The sequence below is a fragment of the Bactrocera dorsalis genome, chromosome 2, assembly GCF_023373825.1.
Source record: "Bactrocera dorsalis isolate Fly_Bdor chromosome 2, ASM2337382v1, whole genome shotgun sequence".
NCBI lineage: Eukaryota > Metazoa > Arthropoda > Insecta > Diptera > Tephritidae > Bactrocera > Bactrocera dorsalis.
Window position 1 is genome coordinate 78592831 of NC_064304.1, and position 27279 is coordinate 78620109.

The window sequence follows — 27279 nt, forward strand, 5'->3', positions numbered from 1 at the left end:
TTTCAAATTTGCCTCCTGTAATCTTGCGAATATAAGTCTAAGTGAGTTCATATGTTCCTGTAAGGATGTTGAAAATATGATTATATCGTCCAGGTATACTAGGCAGATTTTGTTGATATAATCTTGGAGTAGATTATTCATCAATCTCTGGAACGTTGCAGGGGCTGTTTTTAGTCCGAAAGGCATTCGCATATTCATAGTGCCCTCCTTCGACACTATATGCAGTTTTGTGGATGTCTTCTTCCTCTATCTCGATTTGGTGGAAACCCTTCGTCAGATCGAGTGTAGTGAAGTACTGGCTTCTTCCCAGTTTTTCAAGAATCTCGTCTATGTTCGCGATGGGAAACTTGTCATCGATCGTTACTTCGTTCAGTTTACGATAGTCGATTACTAGTCTCCACTTTGGTTTCCCGCTGGCATCGGCCTTCTTTGGCACGATCCAAATTGGGGCTGAGTAGGGAGAATTCCTATTCCTAATTATCCCGTGTTTTAACATTTCTTGGATTTGATCTGTGACTTCTTCCTTATGTACGTACGGGTACCTATATCATGGTTCAAGTGCCCTATTCTAATTTGGTCAGCCAATGGTTTAGATTCTTTATTTTCGATTATGCTAAAATTTTCGTGATCTACTTTTTTCGTAGTCACCCGATTGGTTTCAGATAGCAAGTTTATCTTTCCTTTTTGATTTCTTACATTTAAAATTCCCTCTCTTACAATGTTTCCGCCGTTTTCTTCCTTATAATATACTAGGTCAGAGTCATCTGGTACTACTATCTTTCTTTCATTTAAGTTTTCGCTTTCGAAGTGCATAGGGAGTGTCTTGTTACCGATATTTATTTCGTTCTTTTTATAATCGATACAGGCATTTAGTGGTCTCAATATATCGTTACCTACTTTATTATATAAAATTTTATTGGTTTATTAGTTCCAATGTCGCTAAATTCTTCGAACATGGGTACTATTGCCTTTTTGTCAACGTAAATTCGATGTTGGAGAGTTTTAATTAAAAGTGGGCTAGTTGGATGAATTCTTTTGGGGTCGCAGATACCCGGATTTAAAATGGAGTTTGTTGCGCCTGTGTCTATTATAAGTCTTATAAAACCTATCTTTGTTTTTATTATTATAAATGGTAATTTATTCTTGAGGCTGATTCCTGAAAATTTTCAGCCACTTCTATTTTTCCTATGTCCATAGGTTTCGGTTGGTTTCTGAAATTTGGTCTCTGGAAGGATGGGTTTTGAGGCCTGGGGTTTTGTGGGTTTGCTTGTTGGTATGGTTGGGATTGTTGGTAATTTCTTCCGTTATTTTGGGGCATTGGTTGGAAATTCCTTCTGTTGAATAGTTGTTGGGAATTCCCGTACTGTGTTCTATTCCTACTGTCTTTTTTATTGTATTGTGTATTGTTTCTATAGTCAGTATTCCTATTACTTGAATGAGTTTTAAATTCTGTGCTGTTGTTCACGTTATTGTTCCCTGTATGTGCGTACCCGGCTTGGAACAGTATGTCCATAGCATGTTCCAAGTCTTCTGGGTTCCTACAGAAAAGGATTGATTTCATTGGTTCAGGAAGTTTGTTTTTAAAGATATTGAGGGCAGTGCGCTTGTTGTTCATCGCACTCTCTCTAGTTGCTTCAGTTTCTCCTAAAATGGTTACTAATTTGTTATTTAACCTGTGTAACCTGGTTTTCATGTCGTTGTAAAAATCTAAAGTGTTTGTTCTAAAGGTCACGCTTCGTAATTCGTCAAAGAGTTCTTCGCAAGAACGTCTATCCTCGAAATTATTCTGTAGTATGTTTTTAATCTCTGCCCATGAGGTCGCGTGGCAGTTTATTTCTATTGCCTGTCTTGCTCTTCCTTTTAGCTTTGATTTTATTATGTCCGAAAAAACTAGTTGGGCCAGTTCATCATATGTTTGTAGGTGTGGGTGTATTCGGTTAATAAGTGTGGTGAAAGTCTGTAGGTCTCTTGAGTCGCCACAGATTTCAGGTAAGTTATTAAGATATTTTAAAGGGTTTATAGTAAGAATGTTTTGAACTGGTACTGCCGTTTTATTTCCCTTTTTTCTCTTGTTTTCCAGACGTACATATATAGTAATTTTCTTTCAATTTCTTACTCTATGCTAATTTTTTCAGTTACATACATACATTTAATAATAATAATAATTATATATAATATAGTTAATCGGATTCTCACTTTCTGATGTTGTTAATATGGGTATATCTTTATACTTCGGTTGTTGTCTGAAATTATCATCGATAAGAGTAAATCTTTTTTACCCTTTCCTTCACCCCCTTTTTTGTATTATTTTCGAAAAATTTGTACGTTTTAAAGGATTCGTTCTTCAATCCTATGAAGTTCAAATGTCACTCTCACTAAACTTTTTCGCAAAAATTATTTTGTATGCTTAGAAGATTCGTTCTTCAATCTTATGAAGTTCAAATGTCACTTTCATTAAACGTTTTCGCAGAAATATTTTGCATGTTTTAAAGGATTCGTTCTTCAATCTTATGAAGTTCAAATGTCACTTTCACTAAACGTTTTCGCAAAAATATTTTGTATGTTTTAAAGAATTCGTTGTTCTTATTTTTTTTCTACCCGTTACGAATATAGAAATATTCAATATCCTTTCTTATGTAACTTGATTTTATATTTTTACATACAAGGATACACGGGTATCCTACCGACTGCGCCACTTTTTTCACCGAAGTGATGAACAACGAAAAATTAAACAACTGGGTTGAAGGTTTAATCGATAATCAGCGTTCCGTTTTATTTCGTGCTTTCTTAAATACTAATATTTTGCTTTCTTGCAATAACTTAAAAATAAATGCTTGCGTAAAAATTCTCAGGAAATATGTCTTGTGCATTTTCCAAAGTAATACAATTAATAATAATAAAGTTATTATACATTTTGTTAACTGTTGCATTTTCGTTAGCGGAAATGCACTTGGACAAGCAATTCTTTGGAAAACTCAATTAATAAATATTCGTATTAAAATTCTTTGGAAATAGTATTCTTTATAACAATGTAGCACATACATATATGGTTTTCCCCTATAGTAGAACGACGCCCATACCATTCCACTGCCATCGCCAAACCCTCACTTAAAACAGGATCGCCGATCCTGGCGCATATCTCTCCAATATCTTTTGCAACTATCAGGGCCATCTAGATTGAACTTTTTTCATTACCAAAATTTACGTTATGCCATTCTTAGCATCAAAAACGGTACTTATTTGCAAACTCCATGCGAGCGTTCAAGTGCTCGAGTTCGAGCAGGCTTGGATTTAGGCACCATGGAAGTATGTTTCAGTAATAGATTTTTATGGATTCTTTGCACTATTCGACTGTCAGTTATATGGAGACACATACGACCTTAAATTTTTTCGCTACTCATTAAATCAACCACAGCAAGTCCTTGTATTTACCGTTTGCAACGTAAATCAATGTTGCTCTTCCGCCCACTTCGTCGAATTGTACCATATTTACTTAAATTTTTTAGGTAAGTAGGGATGCAGTTCCGGTGTCGGTTTACTTTTTTTGCGATATTGGTGATATTCGCACCGCTATCAAGCATTCCTTTTATGATACCTTGTTCATGGTCTGTCAAACATGTTTCATGAGGCACTTAAATTAATTTCACTATTTTAAACAACTACATACTTATAATATATACAGTGAATCACAGTCAAAAGTATCCACTTGGGTTTTTTATATTGAAAATGAGATTGTTGATAGTTAATTATTAAATTCAATTTTATTGATTTTTATATTTGAACATTAACATCTTAACTTAAAATTAATAAATTAAAATTAACAATATTTGTTTAAATTCTATATAAAAAAATAATAATTGTGAAACAAAATCAATTTCAACCTCACAGTGAAAAGTATCCACTGGCAATACTTATAACTTTATAATTGTTAACAGTTATTTTTCTCATGAAATAACAAGCAAAATATTGGATCAGTTATTTTCTTACACTTTACGCATAAGTTTGTCCATTTGGAGTGCACTTTTGAGGAATTAAGACCATGGGACGCCACACAACGATTGTCGAAAGAAAATTAGTCATTCATCATGCTGAACTAGGAAAATCGCAACGGAAAATTGCAGAAATACTCAATATTACTAGATCTGCTGTCCAAAAAATTATATTGAGGCACAAAACGGAGAATCGTATCTGCAACAAGCCGAAAAACAGCGAGAAAAAAATTTTCACTGAAAGAGACGATAAGTGGTTGCTTCGACAGGAGGCCGATAATCCGAAGCTTAGTGCACCTAAACTTGCTGAAATCGCGGAGAAATATCTAAACAAAAAGTGTAACCCAGAAACCATTCGGAGAATCTTGCGTAAGAATGGTCTTCATGCATAGAGTTGCACTAAAAAAGCCATTCATCAATCCCAAGAACCGCCAAATTCGATTGGAGTTCGTTCAGGAACATGAAAAAAAGGATTTTGAATTCTGGGAGCCAGTTATTTTTGCCGATGAAAGCAAGTTTAACTTGTTTGGGTCGGATGGACTAAGTAAGATATGGCGTAGGGCGAATAAGGCCTTGGATCCTAAACACACAATTCCAACCGTAAAACACGGAGGAGGCTCTGTAATGGTATGGGGTTGTATGAGTGCTGCCGGCGTAGGAAATCTAGTTTTTATCGAAGGAATCATGGATAAGATGTATTATTTAAACATTATGAAAGATAATTTGCAGAGTAGTGCCGAAAAATTGGGGTTGGGGGCAACATTCCAATTTTATCAAGATAATGACCCCAAACACAAATCCCACATTGTTCGAGAATGGATGCTTTATAACTGTCCAAAAGTGATTCAAACACCTCCCCAATCCCCGGATTTGAATCCAATTGAAAATTTATGGAGTATTTTGGAGAAAAATATTAGAAATCATAACATCTCAAGCATACTAACTCTGAAAAAAGCTTTGCAAGAAGAATGGGAAAAAATTCAATCTTCTTACACTGAAAATTTGGTTAAATCTATTCCAAAAAGGCTCAAAGCAGTAAAGGACAATAAAGGATATCATACCAAGTATTAACCACCTACGAAAATCCTATTTTCAATAAAACTTTTATCGTGGATACTTTTCACTGTGAGGTAGAATTTGATTTTGTTTTACAATTATTATTTTTTTATATAGAATTTACACAAATATTGTTAATTTTAATTTATTAATTTTAAGTTAAGATGTTAATGTTCAAATATAAAAAACAATAAAATTGAATTTATTAATTAACTATCAACAATCGCATTTTCAATATAAAAAACCCAAGTGGATACTTTTGACTGTGACTCACTGTATCTCAAGCCAATTTTTGCAACTTAACTTCCGAAAACGCTATTATCAGCAGTTGCGATCATTTCGGATTGATGTGCACATAACTATAATTATTTACTACGCAGCACCTAAAGCTCACGCACATTTTGAAAACAACGGAACAACGAGTAATACATAGGAGAAAGCAAACATTTTGGTCAATTTACAACAACAACATATCACCAAAGAATTGCTCAATTTCAAAATCGGGATAGTTTTTCATATATGGCGAAAAAACAAAGAACCTAGTTATGCGCATACATACATATACATATAATTATTTGTATGAGGTATTTACGCAACCTGCTCCTTTTCTTATATTCAACTACAGCGATCAAAAGCTAACCTATTAAACTGTACTGTTAAAAATTTCAATTTTTTGTGAATTGCTATCGCAATCGCAATTCATAGAATCGAACTGCTTTTGCAATCGCATTTCACAGAATGGAAGTGCTATCACAATCGCAATTTATGGAGTGAACTGCTATTTACAAAAAATTGTCACAAATTACTGTATACGATTTAATTTTTGGGATATAAAGTTTCTTCTGAAGGTAAGCAGTGCCATGGCTATTGCCTAAATTCTGAACTGAATCGCATGTAATCCTGCAAAGTATTTCTAACATACATAGATTTACAAGTTTTTGTAGTTTATCAGGTCTTTCCTAATATAGAAGTACTAAGATTAAGATATCGTAACCTTCACTCAAATTACAGCTTTCAGTGGCTAAAAGAAGGCGGACGAGGATATTATGAAATAAATTTTTCTCGTTAAATTAATATGTTGTGGATACTATAAAATTTTGCAAATTTAATTAAAGTTTAGTTGCATTTCCTACAGGGCTTTCATTTCGTTAGTCAAAGTGGCTTGTGTATGCATGCACTTTTTGGTATTACTTTATACCTGTTTTGTAATCAGCAGGTATGAAAACGGAGACGCAGTGAAGCACTACTACTAAAGAAATTTAAATTACTCACATTTGAAGATCTGGCTTCTCATTCTCTCCAAACTCTACAAAAGCGAAAAGGCAAGACGTAAAATGGCAAATACCCTTATTTACATGTAAACGTAGTCCAAAGAATAATGTAACTCAAGAAACTCACCTCAGCAATACATTCAACGCGTCACCTTCTCATAACAGTGTTTGTGTGCAGAGACTTATTTACCTGAGCAAATTCTCAGCCAAGGCAGTAATGCAGCAAACGATCGGATGCCAAAGCCAATGATCGGAGGCAGAGTGGAAGAGGAAAATACCACGTAGTCGGTACTTCAAGTATTGTATTCATTCGTAAAATACGCTATTCTCGAGTATACCCGCGTTGAGTGAACAACGTTGGCGGAATCAACGGATTAAGCTAACCTTAGATTAATCGTCGGTTTTGCTCATTACACATACACATACTAACAAGTACACTCACTGCATAGTTTGGTATGTGGTTCGTATAAACTGCCAATTTCGTGACATTCCATTGTGAGTAAATCCACTGAGTTGTAAATTTTCGTACATTCAATTGAAATGAAAGTGGAGTTTTGAATTTAAAAACCAATTTACATACTTTTACCGAACGTGCTATTACCAACTAAAAAACCTTTGAACGATTGTGCAGAATCGACATTTTGTAAATGCTGAAAACGGCGAATGTATACGTATTCCACTATTCCAGATGCATATACTATGTATGTATGTATGTATATACACATCCATATAAATGTGAACATGTATGTATATTAGGGAGCGGTTTCTGGACTTTTGTCCATAATAATATTTGCGAAAAGAGGAAATTCTTGAACGACGCCATATTTATTTTGCCACAACAATAAGAAACAAGACATCACACCTTACCATACAACCGCAACCTGTATACATATGTACTTAAATATAGTATCTCAATTATAAAAATTTGGGGGCAAGTTGCTTTGAAACCGATCACGAAGGTTTTATAGTCAATAAACTGCAATAGTTAAAATACCTGAGCTTTGAACAAATGAACGAATACATCAGCGAACATTTTAACTAAGGTCTTCAACTGTCAAACACAAAAATTAAGAACAACAAGTGATAATACTCAAATGTATACATATGTATGTGCATGTATACAATTTGAAAAGTGCAAAACTAAGTTTCGAAATCCACACGGAAATGCTAGAGTCGAGTGTCCGAAGTGCTATGAGTTGGCCAAGTTCTTACGTATGAGTGCGAAAATTAACAGTTTCACAAGACAAAAGTGAATATGTGTGCACTCAGCCACGTGTATGTGCTTTTGTGTTTGTGTGTGTCAATCTGAATAATAATCAAGAAAGAATCTCATGAATGCTCGTCGCAGGGGTGGGGAGTTTTGGAGAAGTCCTATATAATTGTGCTTATAGAAAAAAGAAACAAAGTAATGAAAAATGTAAAAAAGTAAAAAAACGAATAGAGGTAAAAGATGAAATGAAATAGCTGACTTCAAGAACCACTTAGAAACACGTCAAAACCAGAAAATCAACTTTGCTAACGTTATAACTTGACAAACTTAAGTATACTGAATTCACCTTGTCTACACATGTTTCCGCGATTGTGTTTGTGTGTATAAATTTTGCTGACACTAATCTGTCTACCTTACATGCGTTAGCATAAGAGCTTTCTTTGTACCAGCGTATCGGTAGGTTTAGTCAAGTGTCACCAAAACTGAGTTTGAAAGTGGATTTTACGATTTTACAAGAGAATAGGTAACAGAGCCAACATACTATTGTTATTTAGAGTTAATTATTGAGCACGTAAAAATGGGTGATTCTACGCCAATTTGTCGCTGCCGAGTGCTGTATTTGGGTAGTGCAGTACCACGTCAGAGTAAAGATGGCTTGCAAGGGATCCAAGAGCCGTTGAGAAGCCTCTATCCCTCAGAGGGTGCTGTCGGCGCCAAAGGCATTGATTCGTGGTTAAGCGTTTGGTCGAATGGAATTTTACTCGAGAACGTCGATGAAAATTTGAAACAAATCACACGATTCTTCCCCATTGAGTCGTTGCATTATTGTGCAGCTGTGCGTCAAGTTTTGATACCGGAACGTGGAAACTCCAAGCCAGAGCCAAAATTTCTGCCACTAGACTCACCATTCGCACGAATGCCCCGCGCTCAACATCCGCCGATATTCGCTGCAATACTTCGACGAACCACTGGTATTAAAGTGCTCGAGTGTCACGTGTTCATTTGTAAACGTGAAGCTGCCGCAAATGCTCTAGTCAGATGTTGTTTTCACGCATATGCGGATAATTCCTATGCTCGACAATTGGAGACTGGTAGTTCTGGTGGTGGCGCTGGCGCCAGTGTTTACGGCACATTAAAGAGTGCGGTTGGTAGTAAATCGAATGGAGATTTAACCGGTGTTGGACTTCCGATTAGCAATCATCACAATCATCAACATCATATGGGCGTGTCAACGAGCCAAGCTGGATGGCGCTCTCGCTCCGGCAGTACAACTACCTTGAACAGTGTTGGGCGGCAATCCAATGGTCATGCTTTTAACGGAACGAGTGGTATCAGCCTGAATGGTGGCGGGAGCAATGGTAGTGCTGCAGAAGGATATACATCCGTAAAAAATTGTAAGTATTATTTTTCATATAGCAAAAACTATTATAATTATTATATTTACATCTTTTCAATTACTTCTTATTTACGAAAATCTATGCATGGACATTTCTCTCAATTAACCTACTGTCATGTTTTCACTTGGGTTTAAAAAAAAAATTTCAAAAAGTATTTACAAAACCATTATATATTGTAGCAAAAACTCACTCATATGTTAATTATGGTTAGCATTTTATTACAAATTGTGGACATAATAACTACGGACTGCAATACTGTGGAGACAGGGACAGACAGGGAGACTGAAACACGGGAACACCTGCTAATCGACTGCATAGCAGTCTGTAGACGCAGGTTTAAGGCCCTTAGATCCATGTTTCCGGGTAGGGATCACATTGCCTCACTAGCACCCGGCAGGATATTGGACTTCATCAATATGTTGGGACTAAGTGAGTCCTTGTGATTTCGGAGAGGGCACAATAGACGTAAGGTCGCGCTGCATTCCTCATTTATCAATCTAATCTAATCTACTGTGGCGTTTATTTCCCCAAATTTGTAATATTACCTGAAGGATAGTAACGAAAAATAATGGAGTAAAATATCCAAACTCTTTATTTCTTCTTAAACATTACTCGTATCTTAATAGTAGGAAAAGTCGTAACAGTTTAAATCACCCTCTAACAAACTATTTGTTCCCTTCATAATTTGAAAAGTTATTTTTATTTAAATAATTGTGCAATAAAAAGGTAATCTATATAAAGCTTAGATCGAAAATATTTACACGGATTAACTTGTCATTTCATGTGATACAAAGTGGCTGTGTATGAATCCAAGTATATAAGTATGTATTAGTAAGCTAAAAATAAATGAACAAACAAACTCTCACATGAAGCTTGAGGTATTTACGCATAGGCATCTCAAAATATGAAAGCACTTTCCACTTATTTAAATATTGACAACATCAACACGCTCGATAACAACGTTATCTGTTGGTTTTTAAATGAAAGCATTTAAGCATTTAGTAAAACTTAAGAGACAACCAACTGAAAGCAACAAATAAATGTTAATTCGGATGCAAATCAACTGTGTGTATCAAACACAAATCGCTATGTTTGCAGATGTATTTGGTGGTTTATTTGTATAAATGTAGTGGTAATTGCTACACATTCTCAACAGGAAAATAATTGACGGGCTATCTGTGGTCGGGAAATGAAAGAGGAGGGCGAGGTTGAATTTCAAAGGGTTAAAAACTCGATATCCGGCAAAACTACGAGTCCGAAATTTCGTTTCACTGGTTCATTATTTCACTTTTACGTTAGGTGATTGTATATGAGTGTGTGTGTTTGTGTGCAAAGAGTGTGTGTGTTTGTATGTACGTGTTTACGTTTTATATATACATTCTAGTTTTCAGTTAAAAACACAGTTCGTTGTACATATATGCAAAAATTTCACCAAATATAATTTATTTCTTGAAGTTTAATAAACAATACAACCAGTTACACAATTGTAACCGTTGCTTTTTGTTGTGAATCAACGTTTATAGAAAACAAGGCTCGATAACCGTTGACGTCATAAAACCAACATCGTCATACCTACAGTTTGACGAATTAGAACAAAAAATCAGTAGTTATATTACCGTGTTAGCTCTTTTTTGTTTAAATCATTATCTGCTATATCTCTCCTTCATTGCACATTAAAATAGACTTAAATACAACTATGTATGCACATATGTAAACTTTACTCAATTTGAAAAGCAGGTATTCTTTGAAATCTTCCTCTTTAACATTATTGGAGCAATATCTTGAATTTTGACACTATCCCCTGGATTGCAACAGATAACACAAACTTCAATTTTTGGGAGACCTTAAGAAATGTTAAAAAGAAACATATTTATATATACATATTTCTGTGATTTATTGATATAAAAGCAATGCCAATTATATCTTATTATCAAAAAATTATAATTATGTTACTTTCCTCCGCCTTAAATTTGGCAAAGCTGTGAAAAATTTTGATACTTAAATTTCTTCACAACATTTACATCCGTGACACGAATTTTGTTAATATCTTTGCTAACACCAACTTAAAGTGAATTTGGTAAAATTTAAGGTTTTTCATTTCATTTTATATTATATTATTAAAAAGGTGTAGAAATCGATTTTCGTTTTTTTATAAAAATGCGCGTCCGCCTCATTTAGCTCGTATAGCGAATTTGACTTAGCAAATGCGTATAAATTTATCGTGAAATTTTCAAAACTCATTGTAAATTGAAAAAACCAGCTATTTTGTACCATCATCATGGATTTGTCATCAAGTATCTGGTTTCAAAATTGTCGTAACCTTATATTCTATGAAAGTTGAATTTTATCAAAGTTTCTATACGAGCACACGCATAATTAAAACTCCTGCAATTTTTTAGACGCTACTATATTCTCTCATACATACATACATATTACCAACGGAGACAGTGTATTTCTTAATTATTATCAAGTATCTGGTTTCAAAATTGTCGTAACCTTATATTCTATGAAAGTTGAATTTTATCAAAGTTTCTATACGAGCACACGCATAATTAAAACTCCTGCAATTTTTTAGACGCTACTATATTCTCTCATACATACATACATATTACCAACGGAGACAGTGCATTTCTTAATTATTATCAAGTATCTGGTTTCAAAATTGTCATAACCTTATATTCTATGAAAGTTGAATTTTATCAAAGTTTCTATACGAGCACACGCATAATTAAAACTCCTGCACTTTTAGACGCTACTATATTCTCTCATACATACATACATATTACCAACGGAGACAGTGTATTTCTTAATTATCCTGATAACTATTTCTGTCGATAAATGTAGTTTTGGTAGTTTGCAGCTAACACAATTCACAAATTAATAATCCGACAGCTGTCAAATTTATACAGGCACCTTTTGAATGTTTGGTCTAACTAAAAATCCTATGGATTTAATTCTAGTAGCGTCATCTATGGTCAGACTGGGAACTTCAATTGACCTGTTAATTATATTTGTTAGTAGCTTCGCTTCTTCATATTTTGTAATTTATGATTTCTAACATATAAGATATATGTATATTAACCCGAAAATTTATTTGCAGCTTCCGACAAGATGTACAAGTTAATATTCTTATATTTATACCTATAACCACAACATTTGCTAATATTACATTATATTCTACTATACGAACACATAAATAAATATACGAATACATATGACTCAATATTTTTCATTGAGGTTTAATGATTTTTATAAAAATCCAATGATCTCATCCAATACCTTATTGAACGCTCGATGAGACGGAATTTACTATTTTTTTAAATAGTGTTATAAGTGAAGTAATTAAAATGCGTCCAACAGATTTGTTGAAAAAATTTCTGATTTTTTTAATTAAAGTGTATATGAAATAATGAATGTGTATATGAAATAAAATTACAACATACCTAACACTATTCCGAAAATTTTAACATATAATTACTTCCAAAAAATGTTTTATAAAATTTTTGTTTGCTCTTCAATTGCTCATATAAAATAGAGGTATTCGGACCGAACTTGTTAATCTAGTAGTTCGTTAGTTGATACTTCATTAAAACACTTAACTGTAAACATACGTTTCGCTGTACATCAGTAGTGGGTGTAAATTTTGTTTCAAAAGAGCTGATTCAATTATAATAAATAATTACTTTTGAAAATTTTGACAAAAACTAAACACTTTTGGATCGTTTTTATACAATAAAGCCTTCAATTTACAAAAAAAACGGCGGAAGCGAAGTTGTAGACCTAATAGTAGACAGCAAACAAAGCAGCTGAGAGATGGTACTTCGTTACTCTGTAAAAGGATAATCTGTTAATTTAACAAAAATAAAACCCACGAAAATAATTACCGAGTAACGACTAACGAATAAACAAAGCTGGTCTGAATACCCCTAATGTTTTCTTGGAAGACGAATTAACTCCCCGCATTTTTGTAGAGTCTTAAATGGCTATGGGGGGTTCCTTTGTGCTCAAAATAATTTAAACGTTTACAGCTTATTTATAAGTACATATGTACATATGTAGTTCGAGAAAAGATATTTGAGATATCTTAAGCATTATTAATTAATATCTAATCCAATACAATCAACAGCTGACACAACAATGATTATCTCGGACTAAAGGTGAGTTGTCTTCATACATAAATCACCAAAATAATACTAAGCTGATTATCCTGAAAATCATGTGAATCTTCCTTGGTTGATTTAAATCTTGGTATAAATGTCAAGGTATTAACAGCCCTGAAACTCACACTAAACTGTTCTGGTCTAATAAGAGAATATGTAATGTCTTAAATTCGATACAAAGCTAACTATTTGTTAAATAACAATTCGTTTGTATTGTTACATCCATATACATATACATATTTACATAGCTTGTGTTGCGGAAACACGATTTCATGCACGCATGCACCGCATGGCGGATGCGCCGTATTGTTTATACCTGAAATCGAATTTTTTATAAAATACTTAAATCAATATTATGTGCATACTCGTAGGACGAACTCTGATTTATGAATTTAAACTTCTTTATCAATATTTGGTGTTTATTAAAATGCATGTTATAATTATTTTACACTATTTACTACCTCTATATTATGTGTGTATTTGCTTGTGTTTTATGACATTATGAAATTAATATAATACTCTGAAAGTAAAAATACTTAGTGTGTAAATTATGAAATTCCTATCGATCAGAAAAAAATTAATGATATACGATGTTCCACAAATAATGTTTTCTAATTGGTCTTTTTATAGTTTATGGAAGCAGTGCTGATTTAAACGTGACTGTTGATGATGGCGAGAATTCGATATATAATGGAGATGAGAATCACAAAGTCTGGAACGGTTCTCAAGATCAACTGGACGCCATTGCAATGGAGAGTCCATATGAAGTCTTCTCGGGCAACACTTCTACTTTGGGACGTACTGTGAGAGCTCGTCAAATTAGCACACCTATTGATGTACCGCCGCCACCCGTAAGAGAGGAGGTTAACAAAAAACGTAAGGAAAAAAAAAATTCCAAAACACCTGGCACTCAAAGTCTTTCGGGAACACTTATACGACCAAAGCCGATTCATCCTAGCACCTTACAGAAAGCTGGAGTTTACGGAGGCGCTTCAGGAAGTGTAATTTATGGTCCACTCGTTGGGCCAGGAGGTTTTCCACCACCACATGGCTCACGAAATTATCACACAATCAGTCATCGAGGTTTTCATGGTGGCCCATCGGGGTCACAACCGCATTTTCATCACCCTAGCATGCCATCACAACCTCCACCACAAATGATGCATCCACAGCAAATGGGTATCCCAATGCAAATGCCTGTTATGATGTCACAACAATATGCCACACTTCAATCCTCACGATCTACAAAGAAAAATAAGAAAGATAAAAAGAATAGTGGCATACCAGTTGGACTGCCCATGGTACCACCGATTTATGCGTATCATCAAGGTATGGGCCCTCCACCACCACCTCCACCAGCTATTGCGCAATCATTGATCGGTGAGCCACGACCACTAGCGATGTCCAATCGAAAGCTAGCAGTATCTATGGGAAATGGGCTAGATGATGGAATAAACTCTGGTGCAGAATCGCCTGGTGGTACTGGCATTTATAGGAGAAAAGGTCACTTAAATGAAAGAGCATTTAGTTATTCTATAAGACAGGAACATCGAAGCCGTAGTCATGGTTCGTTGGCTAGCCTACAATTTAATCCACCTGACATGAAGAAGGAACGAGAAATTGCACAAATGGTTGCCGGGCTCGACTTAAATGATGGACCCGAAAGGGAAATGTCGTCCATGACACTGCAGCGGAAACATATGATTGCAACAAATGACGTAGGACCCGGCATCCAAACACAACAATCGATTTATGGGAATGGGGGTACAAATGCCTTGTATGGCAACAGCATGGGTCCAGCGGGTAACTTTGGCAAACCCCGAAGATAAGTCAGCATGATTGACTACTCGGCGACTATGGCGTAGGCAATGAATATATTTATTATGGTTAAATAAGGCATATAAACATGTAATTATATAAACATATACATCTATACTCAAGTACTTATAGATATGTCTGTAACATATAAGACATAATATTTGTAGGCACCCTAGGGTCAGAAATATTATATAAAAATGTATGGGAAATATATTATATATTATCAATGAGGAGTTTAATCAATCGATGTACCTCGATGAACAAATCCATAAATTAAATTAACGGATAGAGATTTAGAGTTGTTGTCAAAGCTGACAAGTACATATGTATCTACCAATGCTGACAAATAATTATATAATATTATATAAATGCGTATATACTCGTACATACATTCAGACAACAGTATACAATCGAAATAATAAAAAGGTAAAACCAAAGAAGTACTGGGAAGAGAACTAAAGAATTCTTTTCCACTTGTCTGAAGAAAACCACATAATTCGCAGTTATTAGAGATAAAAATTAAAAAGAAGGAACTTAAACAAGTATGTATGTTAATTCTTCAAGTAATAAAATCACACACCACGCCCAAACTTCAGAAACATCCATTTCAACAATTCAGTAATCATCGAAGCATTGTGTATGACTGACTATGTAGTACTGAAGGAAGGATTATTTTGGAAACAGACACACGTACATACAATCACTTGTATTCAAGTAAGCTTGGATTTTGCTATAAAAATTATTAAATCCCATTTTGGAGAACGCTAATTTACTATGGGAATACTATATGGCTTTGTAAATATTTACATGTAATTATGTATGTACATATTTATGTACAAATTATGTATCTAATGGTTTAGCAAATAATTTTAATGTATAAGAAAATTTATATTTACATATACATATATTTATATGATCCCAAACTTCTCTAATATTTTATGCAGTCGTTTATCTTTCTAGAAGTGTGATTCATAAAAGAGAAAAGTTCAAAGATAACCCAACTTAAGACACCATGTACCGTACGAGGAAACACGTGTACTACAAAATATGTCATGACTATTAACTTTCTGAAAGCTTTCCCAAGCAAATAAGTAGAATTAGATAAAATTACGATGCTGGTCAATAGAATTGCTCAATATAATTTCGACGGATGTGAGTGATTATACATAGACATTTGTATTGCATAAATATTTATGCACATACACATATTTTTATGTACATATGAATAAGAAAAATGATTTTTCGTTTCGTCTCTATACAATGAAAATTGTGTGCCTTATTAGGTTTATATAATATATACTGTTATATGCATACATATTTACTACAATATAAAATGTAATTTTTAATTGGAATTTCCATAGAAAGTTAATATAAGTTTATATGTATGTAAAGGAAATCGCCAAAAACTTTAAACAAAAACTGTAAAAATCATTAACTCGAATACAAATAAAATATGAACGTAGTAGTACTTAAATTATGTTTTTTTATAACATAAATATGTGTGGAAGAATACAGATGTATTTAAGGGTCCACAAAAACAACAGGTAGGTATGAGTGCTGCCACTTTATGCTCAATTAGCGCTGGATACGCCATTTTCATGCTAGTCGGACTTCTATAAACAGCCATTTAACACTTTGAGCCCCGCGTGTACCACCGTTGGACATTTATGTTTTGACGATTTTGGACAATGTGACCACTCGTGGACATTGGTGGATTTTCATTATGGGACAATGTGACCACCGGTGGTCACAAAAAAAAGGAAAAAAAAAATAACAAAAATGCATTTGGTTTATCAAAAATAAATGTCACAAAGTCACCTCAATCGCAAAAAACCAATAAAACTAAGTAAACAATCAATAAAACAAAAACAACCAAACCAGATTGTCAACTAAAGCACAACCCTTCGCCGGCATGCGGTCCACCGGTGCAGAAAAAAAATTACCACGGGTGGGCACGCGGGGATCAAAGTGTTAAGGCTTGGTGCCTAATGTATTCCAAATAATCTGTGTCTGGTTTATGCTAGAACTGGACACTCACTGTTCTGACGTTCTGACATATGGCGCGCTGGTTTGGTGACCAGTTTAAAAGAAACACTATAATATCAGGAAACTAACAGGAGTACAGAGAGCAGCCTGCGCAGAAGTTATCGGTGCTATAAGATCATGTCCGACGGATGCACTCATTACGCTCCTGCATCTGCTGCACATTGACGTCTTTATTCGGAGAGTAGCAAATGTTCTGCTATAAGAATACAGGAGTTAGGAATAAGAAAGATTATGGACATAGCATCATCCTGAACTAGCTTAACATATGTAAGTAAATCATACTATGTTCCCCCAGGTTTGAATAGCCACTTCCAGGTGAGGATGCCCTCTAGACGTGAGTGGAGAAGAGGATTATCAGTCGACTAGTCCAAAATGAACTGCGGAGTCTTCCAATCGGAAGTATTAGGTGTAAAGAGGGCCAGTGGTGCTCTATTGAATAACTACGACACCCTACAGTAAGCAACTATATACACAGATAGCTAAGAGCACTGCTGGCGTTGTCGACGCCAATTTCGGTGTAGTTAGAAATTGCATAAAGGCTTTAAGCTCACTGGCGAAGCAACTCCACCTGTCCTTAATTTAAGTTCCCGGACACAGAAACATTTTCGGTAGTGAAAAAGTAGATGAGCTATCCAAACCACAATTTTCTTTAGATGAATCCGGGGGGGAGTTAATACCATGTTAGCTAGGAATGCTCAACCCCCAGATAGTTATCTGTGGTGGAAAGAGAAATTGTTGTACCACCGAGTGAGGGAAGATTAAATTGAAGTATTTTGACTTTATAAGTGAAAGCTATCAGTTCCGATTTACCAGGGTTAACACCTAGTCTGTTGTTCGCGGCCCATAGGTGTAACCTTCGTTGCTCTCTTTCCATAACCTTACTGAATGTGGAAGGAAACGTCCCTGATAACATCAATAATCACCTAAAGGCTTTATAATTTTTTATTTCACGTAATTTTATTCAATTCAATTAACTGTTTGAACTTATTGTGGAGTTATAAAACATCAGCATCATATTAAAACTGCGATGCAACACGTCATAAATCAAAGGAACTAGTTTTTGTAAACAAAATCGCCACTCCACTTTTAATCTAAGTTTGTGGATAAAAATTGAAAATTTAATTTTTTTATCTGAATGAGTAAGTGTGCCGACCAGTGCTCTGGAGTATTGAAAATTATGACTTTGACTCTAGGTTATTATCACACTAGCTTAGTCCCGCGGTTTATTGTCGAAAATAAATTGTGTATTAACAGTAGAAATAATGAATATTCACATTTTCAGAAGGAAAACAATGATATACATATGAGCATTGGAAAAATCAATTTACAAAATTTGATGACTGACAGAACGACAGAGTTGATTATGCTTATGTAACTGTTTTTTGTTGCGCGTTGTAGAGACCTGGAAATCATTTTACTCCTGTACTTTAGAAGATTGTCTTTGACTTTTATTTATTGTGGTAGAGAAAGCCACTTTTAAACGAAATTGTGGGCGTTTGTATCGGAAGGGTAAATTTGTTATAGGGAATGGTCGGCTGAACGATATGTTATATAACCTATTGCCGTTGCACAGCATGTCGCGTCCAGATAACGCATCAGTATTTTAGGCGCACCAACTTTGAGTTTCGAATTTTGGGAGGGTACCGCTGACTGGCGGAGGAAATTTGAGAGCTCTACAGAATATATTATTGTGTCGTTAGTTGTCATCACTATGAGATAGATATAGGGATATGTATATATAAATAATCAGGGTGACGAGAAAAGTTTGTTTAAATCTGGTTGACTGTTTCTCTGTCCGTCGGTCCGTCAGCGCAAGCTTTAACTTGAATAAAAATTGAGATATCTTGGTGAAACTGCAGGTTTCTTAGTACAAAATTATGAGTTCGTAGATGGGCGTAATCGGACCACGCCCAAAATTAACCGAAAACACATAAAGTGCTATAACTAAGCACTAAATTAAGGTATACTATAAAACTCTAATTTAACAAAAGAGATTTCAGTAGCCAGAGGCACCTGTGGGTAAAAATTTTGGAAAAAGTGGGCCTCGCCTTTCAAAAAGTTCTCTGCTAAACCACTAAAGCTACAACAACCAAATTCGCCCAGCACGGATATTACAAGAACTCCTATCTATAGTGTGAAAATGGATGAAAATCCCGCTCACTCCCGGTACTGTTCAAAATCAGTGGACAGTTCTTCCGTTCTTTTGAGGCAGGTATACTGAAATCGGACAGTTATTTTCCAACCAACGCAAACAATAAGTTTCAGCGCTTCGTTAAAAAATTATGTCATCGCTGGCTAGTAATATTTCTTGGTATCGGCGAGCGTTTTTCTACTTGAGCTATCTCAAAGTAATCGCTGACTTCCACATCATAGTGTCGTCCATCATTTCGTCCCAGTGGTCGGCGTCTTCAAGTAACCCCATCGTCCCACATTCTTATCGGAAAGTGACATTTTCCTGCACAAATATGATTTTGAGCGCTTGTAAACTTGTAGGGTCTTGGATTCTAGTCAGCAACAACCGTGAATTCTACCTAGATCATCTGAGGATTTCACGCTAGGTTTAATGTCAATCATGTATAGGCACGGGTAGGTCTGAACCGATTGTACATATTGACCAACATATTTAGCATAAAGTTTGCTAAAATAACGAAAACCACTATGGGTAGTATATGGCAACATAAGTATTACAGACCGATTTAACAAATTTTAAGCAATAAACGATATCAAATAAACTGTACGTTAACACATTATACTTAGATGGAGCGATATACTATAATATACAAAAGCAACCCGAAATTTAAAGTTCTTAGATTGGATATATGAGGACTAAGATACTTTTGAACCGGTGTTATAAATTTCTTTTGTAATCCATTTTTGGTGTGACGATATTTTATAACCTGGAAAAAAGTCAGCCATAGCCTTTCAGATCTATATTTGCATATTTGGTATCGAGGTCTTGAAAAGTTTTTAGTCATAAAGTGGTATTCCTTAAAACTACTATTTAGCTATTTCTGGAAAGTTATACTCCTATTTCACTAAATTTTTCAACGTAACATATGAATACAAATCAATGTTACACATAAAATCGTTGAAATTCGTCATTCGTTCTTGAGATACGTATATAGTAAGTTTTAGCATAAACGTGGATGGTGGCAAGCTCATTGTCCAGTTTTTACATCGCTATCTCTGAAACCTTCAAGTATCATCTGACTTATTTATTTATAGCGGTTTTGCACTTTTAGTCGTTTTAAAGATAAACATTTTATGGGGAGTGGTTATCACACTGTTTGACCCATTCGTTACACCTCATATGGTTTCTGAGATATGTGCATAAAACCTATCTACGAAATGAGGAAGATGAGTCTCAAAAATTTGTGCATTCTTTCTTGATCACCATAAGTAATAAGTACTTATAGTGCATGCTTGTACTAATTTTTTATTAGCAAATTGGTTTTTTTGTTAAGTGTACACCAATAGTAGTATTCACTGTCATTATTTTTAAAACTATTCAAGTAATCTTAAATTTACTTAGCTACTAAGTACTGCCAACTAGTTTATTCACCATGCGCTTGCATTGCGCTGCATCTGACTTATTTATTTATAGCGGTTTTTGCACTTTTTAGTCGTTTTAAAGATAAACATTTTATGGGGAGTGGTTATCACACTGTTTGACCCATTCGTTACACCTCATATGGTTTATGAGATATGTGCATAAAACCTATCTACGAAATGAGGAAGATGAGTCTCAAAAATTTGTGCATTCTTTCTTGATCACCATAAGTAATAAGTACTTATAGTGCAAGCTTGTACTAATTTTTTATTACCAAATTGGTTTTTTTGTTAAGTGCACACCAATAGTAGTATTCACTGTCATTATTTTTAAAACTATTTAAGTAATCTTAAATTTACTTAGCTACTAAGTACTGCCAACTAGTTTATTCACCATGCGCTTGTTCGTTAAACAGCAAACTGTGCCTAGCCCAAAATTTTAAACCGCGGGCCTTGGAATGTTACCTACTTTTGAGTACAAGTGCACATACGAGTATGTGTATAAAATATGTTATGTGCAAAACACATTCCAAAAATGCAAATATTTCACTTGTAATGTACCACTTACGTACTTATATGTATGTGTGTGTATGGTAAAGTACGCTCTCGATAAAGCAGACTATCTTACGATACTTATGATAAAATCGAAGTAATTGGAGTCCAAGATTTTCATACCCATGAGTACAGAAAAACTTTAGTTATTATTCCCGATACCCAAAGGGTCAAATCGCAGTTATAATTATTTGAAATAAAACATCGTTTTAAGATTTTGAAGTACATTTATATTGACATAGGAAATTATGATTTCCACTTATAAAAAAAGATTTGGTGTTGCTAATTGTCATCGTTTGCTCATAAAAGTTAAACGACTGCCATGCAGCTTTGAAGTTGGTAAATATACGGTGATTTTGGTTAACAACTGCTAGTATTTGGAGGTTTAATAAGTTTTTTTTAAGTTTAACGAGAGCAGAATTTTAAATGTATTCAAAACAAACAACAAAATTAAGGTCAGGTTTTTGACGTGTATTTTCCATACAAATTAGTAGTATGTTTAAAAAAGATAAAAAAAACGAAAGCATTTTTGTATTGAAATAGGGTTCATATTGTATTACTCACAAAGTTCAATTTCATTTGAAATTTGCAAGTTCCATTAACTGTACCCTGTAAAATTTCTTTCACTTTCATTCCTAGATTTTTAGCAGATTGTTTTCCTAAACTAATTGGCATAATTATTTTGAGATACGTACCTTACATTCAACTATTACACTATTTTACTAAGTACCGTTGTATTCAACGCAGCAAAAATGTTAATCAAAGTGAATTGCATATTATTAACATAAATATGTAAAATATTTGATCTATTCTCTTTTGTTATTTCATTCTGCTGATTAGAATGACAGCGGACTGATTTTCACAGCGGCACAAACATTTTGACATCGTTTGATTCAGTTATTCCTCGAGTTCAAAGCAATATTGACGAAGTTTTTAATAGCCGTGTTTTCTTTGACCACCACAAGCTAATAGCTAAATCATGAACAAATAAAAAACTTAGCTTATTGCCTAAATTCGCTTAAAAATGAATTGGGTTGGTAATGCGAACAAGAACAATCAGCTGATATACAATTTAGTTTGAAATTTCAAAATTGTAAACGGAATATTAATATACTATACAAATATATTTATTTTAGTTATTTGAGGTCTAGAATACAAAAAACTGAAAACAAGTGTTCATATTTGTCTTAATTTTAACTCAATACTCATCCAAAAAATCTGTAATTTTGGTTTGTTTACATTTTAATCTGTCAAAATAAGGTTTCCCGCTTTGCCAACTACTTTTTTTTGGGAAAAACCTTGCTATTGTGAATGAAAAAAGCGATGAACTGGCAATGCTGCTAGTTCAATATACAAGCTATGATAGCTTATAACAAGCCATCATAATTATGTTGGCCTAAGCCTTCCATATAAAATAAGCTAATAGCTTAATTTGCTGGTCAAATAAAATACGTCTAATAAGTCTACCCAAATATTTGATATTATTTTTTACCATAATGGATATGGATGATATATTTGAAAGTATTACCCCGACTTATAGACAAGTTTGAACAAAAATCGCCCGATGGCAATGTGTTAACATGTCACTTACTAAAAAATTAATCACATAGAGTAAAGTCAGTCGGATGTTCGAAAATACCGATAGTTCAAGTTTTCGCTCAAATTTATCTATTTTAAGTACAAAGATATATATAAAGGTTATGAGTAAAACACGCTAGCTCCTTTTCATTGAGATAATTCATTGTCAGAGAATTACTATCCATGTATTTCAATTATATATGTATGTATCTTAGACATTAGCCGTTATTTTCGAATAAAAGGCTACTATAGGTACTGGGGTTCAAATATTCGGTACCTAGGGACTTGGAACACTTTTTGTTGGTTTTGAACAATTTTTGGTCAAGAAAGAGTGCTTCTTGATTTGTATACTGGAAAGTACACAATGTAATTTAAAATTGTGATGTATGGGAAGTAGGCATAGTTATTGTCCGATTTCTCTCATTTTTACAACGTGATGTAGGAATATGAATATGAATGCCACGTATCGAATTTTGTCGAAATTGGTCTGTCGGATCCCGAGATATGGGATTTCACCAAAAAGTGGGCGGTGCCACGCCCATCGTTCAATTTTTCCCCGGCGTCTATTAAGCCTTGACATACCATCCCAGCGGCAAAGTTTTACGTTTCTAGCGCAAATAGTTATTGATTTATCGCGCTTTTAGTAGTTTTGAACAGTACGTTATATGGGGAGAGAACGGGGCTTTTATCCATTTTCACTCTATCAGGAATTCTTGTAATATTCGTGCTGGGTGAATTTGGTTATTGTAGCTTTAGTGGTTTAGGAGATATATATGTACATCGAAGTTATTAGAGGGCGGGCCGGACCACTTATTCCAAAAATTTTGCCCACAGGTGCCTATGTCTTCTGCGATCTCCTTTACCAAATTACAGTTTTATATCTTAATTTAGTGGTTTAAATGTTTTCGGTTAATTACGTTTTGTGGGCGTGTTAATGGTCCGATTACGCCCATCTACGAACCCATAATTTTGTACTAAGACCTGCAGTTTCATAAAGATATCTCAATTTTTATTGAAGTTACAGCTTCTCGGGTGGACGGACGGACAGAGAGACAGTCATCCGGATTTCAACTTTTCTCGTCACCCTGTTCATTTATATACAAATAACTCTATATCTATCTGGCTTAGTTTTAGGTGGTACGTACAACCGTTAGGTGATCAAAACTATAATACCCTGTAGCAACTGGTTGCAAGTTTACGGGTATGGATATCTAATGCTGATACCGTTCCATTTCACCATTTACCGTATCCCTTTCAGACCTAGGGATATTTTTCTTAATAATTTCGCATTAGACGTTGGAATACAATGATTTTTTGTAAATATATGCCAAAATTAACATGAAAAACGATTCCAAAGTGTCCTTTTTTAAAAACAGGACATCGCACATTTGTGGTATCTAGGTTATAAGCTGTAAAAATTTCCAAATACTTCACTATTTTATAAAAATAATTTTAACTTTAATTGTTTGAATAAAAGAGAAGAAAGTTAGGTTACTAAGAAATAGAAAGCAATTGAATATACTTTAGTCAGTTACGTGTATGGAACTTTTCAAACCAGTCCTTATTTTTTACCAGACAAAGGGTAACCTTACATTTTTGGCATCTTCCTCTTGATCGACTTCCGCAATTATTGCGGCAAACCCTCGGCGGATCATCTGAAATTGAAGGTGCAACATGAGGTCGATATTTGGTTCCGTAAAAGTCTTCAGGCAATTTAAAGGGCTCAACCTGGTCAGGAGCTTCGAAGTAAGCTGCTAGTACAGTGCCAAGCTCCATTTTGAATGTTAAAAATTACTTGACTTTCGACTCTAGTAGTCCGGAAATCTTGCAGTCTCCTCTGTATTCCATCCATGAATTATAGATTGCCAGGTCAAGAAAGTGAAAAAATACCCTGACAGTTCATTTCTTTGTCTTCATTTTAATTCTGTAATATTCGAGCATTTGATCACACAAATCAACCCCTCCCATAAACATATTATAGTTGTCAATTACTGAAGGTATTTCAACGGGCAACCGGCGTTTCAGATTTCTATTCCACCTCTCATCTTCATTAACGGGGTCCTTTCCACATTTACTTGAAGCAACTATAACCGCTTTTGTATCCTTCCATTTCACAAGAACTACGTTATTATTATTTATAAAGTGGCATATGTACATCACCTCGATTCATATCTTTATCCAGAGGGAATTTAACACATTTAGGAATCCTGTTTGCCATTATTGTACCTGTTGCAGGATAATCCATTTGGTAAAGCGATTCTACGAGTGGTATTGTAGTAAAAAAAACCTGTCGAAATATATTTGGCTGCCTTTCGGTAAGTTTTTTATTAGTCGCATAACTATGGATGGCCCATGTCCAAGACCGCAATCTTCAAATGTCCCTGAAGACTTCAAAATCAATTACAATGCCTGTAGAAGTTGCGCATACAAGATTTTTTAATCCAATAGGCCGGGATTTTGATCTGATTACTTGCCGAGCAGGGCATATTCCAGTGAATGGTATCATTTGCTCGTCAATCGAGTAGTTTGTGATATCATTGGCCAATTCATTGCAGCGCTCCCTAATCATGTCTACATAGGCTGCTATATATATTTCTGGACTAGGCAACACTAAGAACTTCCGACGTGGATTTTCACGACAAGAGTGCATCGATGAACTAAAATCTTTGTATGGCTATGAAGCACCATCCTATAGCACTGTGAAAAACTGTTACAACGAATTCAATCGTGGCCGACGCTCGCTCAAAGACGAATTCCGTGAAGGTCGTCCAAAAACAGCCGTTGTGCCAAACAAAACAGCAATCGACCGTGTGGGTCTTCCAAGACGAGCCAAATCCAACGAAAAAAAAAACATTTTCGTTGATATATATTCCTTTTTTCATTATTAGGCCAGAAATATATATAGCAGCCCTCGCATGATGGGTTGAACTCTCCAAAATTTGTTAGTGGAATCTGGAACAAAAAAGTCAAAAGTGTATGCCTGACCGTAGTTGGAGAAATTTGTCTCGAGATATTGAATTAAATATGGCAAGAATTTTGCATTCATTTGACCAGTACATAATTATAGCAGGGTAGCCAAGGCAGTCCATTATGATTGCACACCCGTAAAATCGTTTTATATCGGCTGTTACATAACGCGCTTCTTGACCACGATTAGCCAATACATACTTTTTGGTAAATTTCACCACATTCTCATAGTGGTATTCCGGAAAATAATTATTTGAGTATTCTAAAGGTGTCTTCACCCTTATTTGATTTTGGCAGTCATAACTTATAGGAAGCTGTGTGTTCGGAAAGAGTGCATTTTTCCAAATTTCTCTCCTGGGGAGTGGTTTAGGTACAGCGTTCGATGACGGTTATATAACCGCTAGTCCCGCGAAGTTTGATTGTTGAGTTTCTGGATCCCCTTCATCGTCGTCTGTACTTTCATCGCTTTCTTCTCAAACAGCGTTTAGGTCAAACGGAGTCCAAGTTTCATACACATTGCTATCATCTTCACTGAAGTCTATATCAGATTGATCTAAAATGTCTTGGACTGCTTCAACGTCATCGCTGTTGCCCAAATCGAAAAATCTTCCTACAAATTGGGAAGATAACACATTTGTGAGCATGCAACGAAACTGTATTCTGTACCTGAATAACGCAATTGTGATATCTATGTTTTACTGCCCTCCAATTAATAATAACTATTAGCAAATTAATTTAAATGAGCACCATCACTTGAGAAACTTTATGGTAACTTCAGTCACTATCATAATTTTAGTTTTATATGTCTAAAAATAATAAAAACACTCACTACGTGGACGCATGTCTAAGCTTGCTAAATTACTCTTTGAAACTGAAGTGCTGAATACAATACAACGACAGACGACAAACGACATCTGTCAAATATTAAAATACACACGTTCTTATGGACACTGTTATTTTGACAGCTGCACGACTAGGCCGACGGTTGTCGTTCTCGACAGTTGACAGTAGAATGGAAGATAGAGAGATGAGGAAGAGTGGATGCCACTAATATGTAAAATGTAAAATTATTCACAGCTCTAACAAACTTGACGTTATTTTACAAATAAAAGCATAAAATAGCTCTATTATAGCTCTATTTTACCATTTGTAATAACAATAGACAATTTAAAACAAATAAATTTACCTATTTACTTATTTTTTGCATAAAAAATTTCACTTTAAACAAAATATTAAAATTTCATTGAAGTGCAAGGTATTAGTATGGCCACAACGAAATTGTGTACATGCAAAATGGACAACTGCGTTGTCTTGTGTACATGCCGGCCATTGTTATGTTGCTGCATTCTTACGAATGTTCATGTAGTAAGATGCACAACGCCATTTTCAGTTCACTGTCGTTCTGTCGTGTCGTGTCGTAAGCATTGTAATCAGCATATAAAGCCTGTAATCCGCTATTTATCGTTTAAAAAAATAAATTTTTTATGTAGTTTACTGTAGTTAAAACCAGATCTCACAATAGTTATAGCTAGGTCTGAAAGGGGTATACTAGCAATTGGCAATTGGAATGTTTTTTTATACGTAGGGTTAAGCTTTGCGGACGACGTTTAAGGGTTTGCCATTTAGATGAGTACAATGATTTTGTTAACACGGCTTCGTGGGGTGAGGATTTTCTTCATATTTCTT

General features: G+C 34.7%; 2 protein-coding genes across 4 annotated transcripts in view; both read left to right on the forward strand.

Annotated features, from left to right (window-relative positions):
* LOC105232980 (intraflagellar transport protein 88 homolog) overlaps window positions 1-27279 on the forward strand; it is a 268695-nt gene that overhangs the window by 35022 nt on the left and 206394 nt on the right. The window lies entirely within an intron of this gene.
* On the forward strand, window positions 6548-15555 carry LOC105232976 (uncharacterized). 2 transcript variants are annotated; one of them, XM_049448794.1, is made up of 3 exons: window positions 6548-6811; window positions 7665-8920; window positions 13714-15555. In XM_049448794.1, the coding sequence occupies exons 2-3, from the start codon at window positions 8104-8106 to the stop codon at window positions 14910-14912; spliced, it is 2016 nt and encodes a 671-aa protein (XP_049304751.1). In that variant the 5' UTR covers window positions 6548-6811; window positions 7665-8103; the 3' UTR covers window positions 14913-15555. The 2 variants fall into 2 exon arrangements, with proteins under 2 accessions (XP_049304751.1, XP_011213197.1); XM_011214895.4 differs by having other exon boundaries at window positions 6548-8920.

What these genes read in the sequence shown, in the direction of transcription:
- LOC105232976 (XM_011214895.4), top strand. Translation starts at nt 8,104, where the DNA reads ATGGGTGATTCTACGCCAATTTGTCGCTGCCGAGTGCTGTATTTGGGT. An exon ending in ATATACATCCGTAAAAAATT is followed by an intron (nt 8,921 to 13,713) that starts GTAAGTATTATT and finishes GTCTTTTTATAG; the next exon opens with TTTATGGAAGCAGTGCTGAT.